This window comes from Gekko japonicus, unplaced genomic scaffold (genome assembly GCF_001447785.1).
Source record: "Gekko japonicus isolate JY-2015 unplaced genomic scaffold, Gekko_japonicus_V1.1 scaffold3888, whole genome shotgun sequence".
Taxonomy (NCBI): Eukaryota; Metazoa; Chordata; class Lepidosauria; order Squamata; family Gekkonidae; genus Gekko; species Gekko japonicus.
In genome coordinates, this window is record NW_015171620.1 from 2,036 (window position 1) to 10,898 (window position 8,863).

At 45.0% G+C, this 8,863-nt stretch overlaps 2 protein-coding genes across 2 annotated transcripts; both read left to right on the forward strand.

Annotated features, from left to right (window-relative positions):
• The first annotated feature begins 679 nt into the window (after window positions 1-679).
• Window positions 680-1,684, forward strand: LOC107117769 (olfactory receptor 11H6-like). Its single transcript, XM_015419932.1, has one exon. It carries the CDS (start codon window positions 680-682, stop codon window positions 1,682-1,684), a length of 1,005 nt encoding a protein of 334 aa, XP_015275418.1.
• A 6,192-nt stretch (window positions 1,685-7,876) lies between these two features.
• LOC107117770 (olfactory receptor 11H6-like) lies at window positions 7,877-8,863 on the forward strand. The gene has a single exon (XM_015419933.1). It carries the CDS (start codon window positions 7,877-7,879, stop codon window positions 8,861-8,863), a length of 987 nt encoding a protein of 328 aa, XP_015275419.1.

Below are 8,863 nucleotides of genomic sequence, written 5' to 3' on the forward strand. Positions count from 1 at the left end.
CTCCCAGTTCTGAAAGAAGCTTTCTGATGACTTTTCTACTGGATGGAGCATTGTTTCCAAAGCTATTGAGGTACAGTAATGGGAACAATTGCAGACAGCAAAGGAAACAGAAGTGGGACCTTGCTTGGCTGACAGAGTCCAGGGGGGGGAAGCATTTGTGCTTCTTGAAGGAAATTACAATGATTTATTATAAAACTGTGGCTAGAAAAGAAAGATTTTGACTAATGAAACTGAGGGGTCATGAGGTAGTCCAGGATTCTCAGCTGCATCCATAATTTTTACTTACTTCTTCAGGAAAAGTGCTTTCCTCTGCAAATTCCAGTTTCATTCAAAGACACCCTGCCATCTTTAAGTATGGACACTGTCATATCATTTTCTATCCTACGGGAAAATGAAGTCTCTCTGGAAAATGTGTGGCGGTCCCTGCCTGCCCCCAAGGAGGGTCTCTCATTAGATGCCCTCAAAAACTGAAAGGCCAGAGATGCCCCTCACAGAACCCTTCCTGATCACTCACATGTATTGGGGGGGGGGGGTTTAAAATGTCTTTTGGCCAATAGATTGGATTCCCCTGTCTCCCTTGCTTTCCCCTCCAATACCAGTTTCAGAGCATCCCAGACTGTCTAAACTAGTATTTAGACAACTACAGTCTGTTTTATGCAATGCTATCATCTAATTCCAGATGGAGTTCACCAATGGGACAGTTCAGGAATTCATTTTGCTGGGCTTTGAGGTTGGGCAGCTGCAACGACTCCTGCTCCTCGTCTTTTTCACTCTTCTTTACATGCTCACCATGGCTGAGAACATCACCATCATCACACTGGTGGTTCTAGACACCCACTTGTTCCAGCTTCCTATGTACATCCTGCTGAGCAACTTCTCCTGGCTGGAGATCTGTTATGTGAACACCACTGTGCCCCGGATGCTCTTAGACCTGGCATTATCCAACAAGAGCATCTCCTTCAGCTCCTGCTTCCTCCAGTTTTACATCTTCTGCTCTCTTGGCAGTACGGAATGCTTCTTCCTCTCTTCTATGGCCTTGGATCGCTACTTGGCCATCTGCCACCCACTGCGATATCCACAGATTATGTCCCCAAACTTTTGCTATATCCTAGTCACTGTTTGTTGGGCTCTTGGCTTCCTGGCATACATTGTCCCAGTGACACTGATCTCCAAGATGTCTTACTGTGGCCCCAACGTCATTGACCATTTTTTGTGTGATGCTGGGCCAATTCTGGCTTTGGCGTGCCCTCCACTACTAAAAGCACCCACCAGTAGTCTGATTTTCATGGATATTGTGGTGATCCTAGGCAACATCGTGTTTGCTGTGCTGTCCTACGGCTCTGTGATTGTCACCTTGATGAAAAACTCTAGCAAAGGCAATCGGGCCAAGTCCTTCTCCACCATATCATTCCACTTGTTGGTGGTCACACTTTACTATGGCCCTGCAGCAGGGATTTATATAAAGCCAAGAGAAGCTGACTCCAGTGTCACTAAGATAGTAACACTCTGCTATACTGCCATAACACCCTTTCTCAACCCCCTGATTTACTGTCTGAGGAATGATCAGGTGAAGGAGGCACTGTTCAGGCTATGGAGAAGAAAGGCAGTGTTTTTGAAAAGTAAAACTGACAGTGTGAAAAAGAGGAAAAGAACAGGAAATATATCACAAAACCTGCAACATTAGTGTCCGAGAAAAAGCTGATAAGTTCAATGTGGGATAACAAAGGTACTGTTCTCCGTTCAGTGTTCCTGACTCCTTTGTGCGCTGGAAGACAAAAATGCACATTTCCACTAGAATACTATGCAAATGCTTTTTAAGCAGATATTTTGTAATAGATTCAGTACAATGAATGGTCCATTGTTTTAAGGCACTCGCAACTGTATAATTGTTATGCATTCCAGCAAGTGCAGTAAAAATAATTTTATGTTGAAATCATTATTATTTCTCCATGTGATCGAACTGTAGCTTATGCTAAGTCATATATGTCAACATATCACAGAGATGGCTTTACTGTCATTAGCCCAATACGGAATGGTTATTTTCTGAAAATGAGATAACTACTCTTCTGAGTTTGAAACGTGTTCTCTCCCATTCTCCCAGCAATGCCATTGAGAACAGAATGGCATTTGATTGTTTTTTCCCTTTCTTGACAGTTCCATAGGGCCTACAAGATGGAGCTCTATCACCGGGCCTTTAGTTGAGGCAGTGGGCCTCCACCTTGATATGGCCTCCCCTCCAGTGATGGCAGGTTTAAAAGACAAATCAAAACAAGAAAGGTGCTGTTGGAGATAGCTGGAGACTTCAGGTTGCACAGAGAGAGACCTGCTGGAATAAGGAGACAGACCCACTTTATAACAGTTAACATTGGCTGCCATTTTGTTTCTGAGTACAATTCAAGGTGCCCGTTTTAATGTTGATAGCTCTTCATGACCGGGGAGTCTCATGCTTGAAAGACCACTTCTAAAGACCCACTCACCAGCTCCATTCAGTCCACAAGTTATTTTTCTAAAATCCATCATATAATGTGATTTGCTTGTGTCCTCTTCAGTCTGTGGCATTCTCACTTTGTGGAATGACCAACCTGATGGGGTATAAAAACTGTCCCCTTTGGTCATCTTCCTCAAGATACGCACAGCAATTTCATCTCAGAAAGTTATTTCCAACCTTGCTGGAAATGGGATTTCAAAGAGCATGAAATTCTGGGCTAGTTTGGCACGTAGAATTACCTTCAAGCTGGTGACCCCACGCAGTTTTCAAAGGGAAGAGACATTCAGAGGTGGTTCGCCATTGCCTGCCTCTGCATAGAAACCCTGGACTTCCTTTGTGGTCTCCGATAATGAAACTGAAGCTCAAATACTTTGGCCACCCAATGAGAAGGGAGCACTCACTGGAGAAGACCCTGATGCTGGGAATGATTGAAGGTCAAAGGAGACGGGGACGGCAAAGGATGAGATGGTTAGACAGTGTCATAGATGCAACGAACATGAAATTGAGTGAACTTCAGAGGACAGCAGAAGACAGGAGGGCCTAGCGTGACCTGGTCCATGGGGTTGCGAAGAGTCAGACTCGACTGTGCGACTGAACAACAAAAATCCATATACTAACCAGGGCTGACTCTGCTTAACTTCCCAGATCTGATGAGGTTGGGCTAGCCTGGGCCATCCAGACCAGGGCACCGCTGGACTCCCCCAGAACCACGAAGGACTTCCTTGGTGGTCCCTCCTCCAAATACTAACCAGGGCCAGTCCTGCTTAGCTCCCCAGATCTGACGAGGTCTGTGTAGCCTGGACAATCCAGGTCATGGCAAGAACGACACAAGGTTTAAAAAAGAGATGAAAAGGGAATGGTCTCCACCCAGGCTCCATTGCATCAGATATTGCATAATAAATAAAATGAAATAGCATATCTATATTAATATGTGTGTGGGGGGGTTATGTCTGCATTGGAGAAACCATCAACTTCACCATTTATTCCTTTCGGAAAAAATGATGCTGCCTCTCCAGGAACCTGCCCAAGGAGCCTTACGAAATAAAAGTAACAAAAACAAAATATGAAACAATATTCATTAAAATCCAGCATTGGCGGGAAAGGAACCAACATGGCACAGGAAGATTGACCATTAATCCAATTTAGAGTTACCATATTTTGAAAAGCTAGAAAGAGGACATACTTCCCAAATGACTACTTTGAACAAGTGATCACTGTTACAAATCTCATTTTAAATACCCTTTAAGCTGTGATAATTGCTACTAACTAGGAATATTCCTAACCTTCCAACCCAAAAGGGGGACATTTTCATTGGTTTTTCAAAAAGAGTCCAAAAGAGGACAGACACCCCCAAAAAAAGAGGACATGTCCTCTAAAAAGTGCACAGACACACACACACACACAAAAGAGGCCACCTAGTACCAATAAGGATACACAGTTTTGATACAAGCACATCAAATTGTAATTTAGTTTTTTAGCCCCCCCCCAAAAGAGGACATGTCCTCTAAAAAGCGCACAGACACACATATACAAAAAAAGAGGCCACCTAGTTCCAATGAGGATACACAGTTTTGATACAAGCACATCAAATTGTAATTTAGTTTTTTAGGTTCCCTTTTATGTCAAATCTCATGTGTGAGACTTCAAAATGGGTAGAGCTGGTTTTGCTCACGAGCACTCAGGTTTTAATTGGATCAGATCTCCTATGGGGAGGCCTGCCATGGCTTAATAGAGTTTCGGTCTCCATAATATGTAAATTCCCACAGAAATAAATCCCGTGAAGGAGAAGGAGAAGGATGATCAGGGTTATACGCATCATGAGAAAATGGGGTTCATACGAGAGGGTGTAGACTTTCCAATTTCCCGGGGGGGGGGAGGCTGGGGCTGGGCCAGAGGCATTGCTTTGCTAGGAACAAGGGTGGCTCCCGGGGGAGGCTGAGCACCTTCCTGAAAAATTTGGCGGGGGCTGAAGCCCCGCTGCCCCCACGAAGATAGAAGGAAGTCTGATTTTATTCAGTCCAACTTAACTCCCAAGTGTCCCTAGGATGGCAGTTTACAGCACATAGCATAGGTCATGGTGTCCAGTCTTTACCACTGAAGATTCGGCCATGGAGACTGAAAAGACGGAAGGCTGGAGAATCTTCTAACATAGGATTTGATCCAGGAATCAATTTAAAAATTTGTCCAAAATATTTATAAAGATCTAGTGTCCGATTTCCTCTCTATACCTTGGTGAAATACCATCAGGGTTTGACTGAACTGATACCAGCAACTGGAAAGGGGCAGATCTCTTAAGATGGTGTCCTGCACGTGGACCGTAAACAGATGATGTACATTGAAACAGAAATGAAAGGCAGAGTCTACCTCCCACGTGGCCATAGCCAGTGCCAAATGGCAGGAAAGTCGGTCGTCTGCTGGGGCACAAAGACATCCACTGGGCCCACTCGTAGAAGCAGAGGAGAATGGGAGGGAGGGCTCTGCATCCCGCCTCCTTCCCCCCCCTCGCAGTTTGGTGCAGGAGATGCAGGAGTAGCTAGCGACTCTCCTCTCTGGCACCATGAAGGCCCCAGTTGCTCCTGTGCTCCAGGGCTGCATGTTTTTTCATGGGGACTGTTGCTTCTGAGAGCCCAACTAAACCTGAGGGCAAACTTGTGGCCACCATGACTTTGCCCTCACCGTTTCACAGTGAATTTAAAATGCCACAAGGCCCCGAGGTGCCAATGGCTCGTTGTGTGGAACTCTTGAAGAGTTCTGTGCCACAAGCCGACACCAGATCGATCGGGGCCTTGTGGACTTTGTTATTGTGGGGGGGGGGGTTGCATGGCACAATAGGGCTGAACACGTCTTCTACCCCTCAAAACGTACATGGAATTTACAACCACACGGTTGAAAAGTGGGTGCCCCTGCCTTGAAAGGAATCAGCGGTGTGTCCCCCTAGGAGGAGGAGGAGACAGTGGCCACCCATTGGTGATCTCTGACTATCATCATTGGGTCAGAAAAGAGGTCAGCTCTGGGTTCGTGTCTCTAGCCGCTTGGCATCCTGTTGGGATATAGGAGCAAGTTGCTTTCCTGATGTCATGAAAGAATTTACATGTTCACTTGTGCTACTTTCTAGTTAGTTTGCTCAGGGCCAATAGAAAGTACCAGAGCGTAGATGACAATATGCATAATGAGTTAATATAGGGATTGCCTATTGGCTAATCAATAGATTTCAGGATGTCTCAGGGGTAGAGACTCAGGAAACTTCTACTGCCTTTGTTCTAATCTCTTCCCTGGGGCACAGACACGGGGTTTAGCGTTTACAGGGGGGAAAGATGCGGGTTAGAAAGAGCTAGACAGGGTGTTTGTTGCTTTGAACTCCCAGTTCCCTTTTCCCATACGTAATTAGTAAAATTTACTTTTTAAGGGTAATACACTTGTGTGCTGCGTTTTTCCTTTCCTCTGCTACACTGTATACCCAACAGAGGGACACAATCTCAAGGGCCCCCAAAGATTTATCATAAGCATCCAGATGTTGACACTCATCCATGCTCTTTCTAGCAAGCCTGTCGCATGGAGCACCAAGACTATGGCTGGGCTCCTCAGTAAAAGTACAGGAAGGTGCAAAAGACTTCCTTCCCTCCCAGTTCTGAAAGACACTTTCTGATGACTTTTCTACTGGATGGAGCATTGTTTCCAAAGCTATTGAGGTACAGTAATCGGAACAATTGCAGACAGCAAAGGAAACAGAAGTGGGACCTTGCATGGCTTATAGAGTCCGGGGGGGGGGAGGCATTTGTGCTTCTTGAAGGATATTATAATGATTTATTATAAAACTGTGGCTAGAAAAGAAGGATTTTGACTAATGAAACTGAGGGGTCATGAGGTAGTCCAGGATTCTCACCTGCATCCATAATTTTTACTTACTTGTTCAGGACACTCTGAATCTTTAAGACACCCTGCCACCTTTAAGTATGAACACTGTCATATTGATTTCTATTCTACTGGGAAAATGAAGTCTCCCTGGAAAATGTGTGGAGGTCCCTGCCTGTCCCGAAAGAGGGCCTCTCATTCAGTGCCCTGATGAAAGGTCAGACATGCCCCTCACAGAACCTTCCTGATCACTCACAGGTCTGTGGGGAGAAAATTTAATATGTATTTTGGCCAGTAGATTGGATTCCTCTCTCTCCCTTGCTTTCCCCTCCAACACCAGTTTCAGAGCATCCCAGTCTATCTAAACTAGTATTTGTATACTTTCATATGGAATAGAAACTCTGGCTGAAGCTGACAATTTCTCTGTCTTCATCTCATGCTTTTTTGCTTCTGGTGGGAGAGTCCTACTCTGTGTGCTCATTTTATACCTGGTGTTACTCTACCCGCAAGTTGCTTGAAACGAACCAGCTGTTTCATGGTGAATTCTGTACAGCTAATTTCTTCTACCATGTACTAGAAAATTATGGAAATATAAATAATACAGACACAATCTGCTTTTCAGATCTTATGTACTTTGTAAACCCCTCACCTCATTCGAACTGGCAAGTACAAGATATATAGCAGTGCTGGCAATACAGAACATCTAAAGATGCTGATGCTGATATAGTAGTGAATTGTCTCCTCAAAGGTAGAGTTTGGCTGGGTTTGTACATGTTAAATCTATCTTCTTGGTGTCTGCCTAGCAATACAAGGCATTTGGTTGTTTTGTTGTTCTAATGGATTTGGGGGCAGGGCGGGGCTGTAGCTCTGAGGTCAAGCATCTGCTTGGCATGCAGAAGGTTCCAGGCTCAATCCCTGGCATCTCCAGCTCAAAAGATCAGGTGGTTGGTGATGTGAAAGACCTCTGCATAGGACCCTGGAGAGACTCTGCCAGTCTGAGCAGACAATACTGGCCTTGATGACCGATGGTCTGATTCAATATATGGCCGTTTCATGTGTGTGTTTATGTGTGAGAACGTTTCTCCCTCTGCCCCGTTCAGCCAGCCTTTCCACTGTTGCTGTGGAAGTCATTAAATACTTTCAAATCTCTGCAACCTTCCATGGAGGACCTTCAGGCTCGCCAGAATTGCTGCTGTCAATTATTGGGCAGATTACGCTAAAAGTAAATAACCTTTGACTTATTTTGACCAGTGAGGTTTGGAACTGAGATCTTGTGACCATCTCCTAGAAGTAACATCATTCCTACTGTACGCAGATTTCTCAAAGTGCATGTTTTGCTATTATTTTTTATATTTCAAAATTTATACATACCCAGAGGAACAATACCTTCTGATGAAATGTGGATGGGGGGATCGACATCCCCTCTCTTCCCTAATTGGATGGCATTCCTCTTTAGCATTTCTCTTTCTATGGAGACCAATAGCCAGACAACTACAGTCTGTTTTATGCAATGCTAATTCTGTCATCTAATTCCAGATGGAGTTCACCAACGGGACAGTTCAGGAATTCATTTTGCTGGGCTTTGAGGTTGGGCAGCTGCAACGACTCCTGCTCCTCGTCTTTTTCACTCTTCTTTACATGCTCGCCATGGCTGAGAACATCACCATCATCACACTGGTGGTTCTAGACATTCACTTGTCCCGGCTTCCCATGTACATCCTGCTGAGAAACTTCTCCTGGCTGGAGATCTGTTATGTGAACACCACTATGCCCCGGATGCTCTTAGACCTGGCATTGTCCAACAAGATCATCTCCTTCGGCTCCTGCTTCCTCCAGTTTTACGTCTTCTGCTCTCTCGGCAGCACTGAATGCTTCTTCCTCTCTTCCATGGCCTTGGATCGCTACTTGGCCATCTGCCACCCACTGCGATATCCACAGATCATGTCCCCAAACTTTTGCTATGTCCTCGTCACTGCTTCTTGGGTCCTCGGCTTCCTGGCATCCATTGTCCCAGTGACACTGATCTCCATGATGTCTTACTGTGGCCCCAACGTCATTGACCATTTTTTGTGTGATCCTGGGCCAATTATGGCTTTGGCTTGCCCTCCACTACCAAAAGCACCCATCATTAGTCTGATTTTTATTAATGTTCTGGTGATCCTAGGCAACATCGTGTTTACTGTGCTGTCCTACGGCTCTGTGATCATCACCTTGATGAAAAACTCTAGCAAAGGCAATCGAGGCAAGTCCTTCTCCACCATATCTTTCCACTTGTTGGTGGTCACACTTTTCTATGGTCCTTTAGCAGGGATTTATATAAAGCCAAGAGAAGCTGACTCCAATGTCACTAAGATAGTCACACTCTGCTATACTGCCATAACACCCTTTCTCAACCCCCTGATTTACTGTCTGAGGAACGATCAGGTGAAGGAGGCACTGTTCAGGCTATGGAGAAGAAAGGCAGTGTTTTTGAAAAGTAAAATTGACAGTGCGAAAAAGAGGAAAGGAACAGGAAATATATAA

What these genes read in the sequence shown, in the direction of transcription:
- LOC107117770 (XM_015419933.1), top strand. Translation starts at nt 7,877, where the DNA reads ATGGAGTTCACCAACGGGACAGTTCAGGAATTCATTTTGCTGGGCTTT.
- LOC107117769 (XM_015419932.1), top strand. Translation starts at nt 680, where the DNA reads ATGGAGTTCACCAATGGGACAGTTCAGGAATTCATTTTGCTGGGCTTT.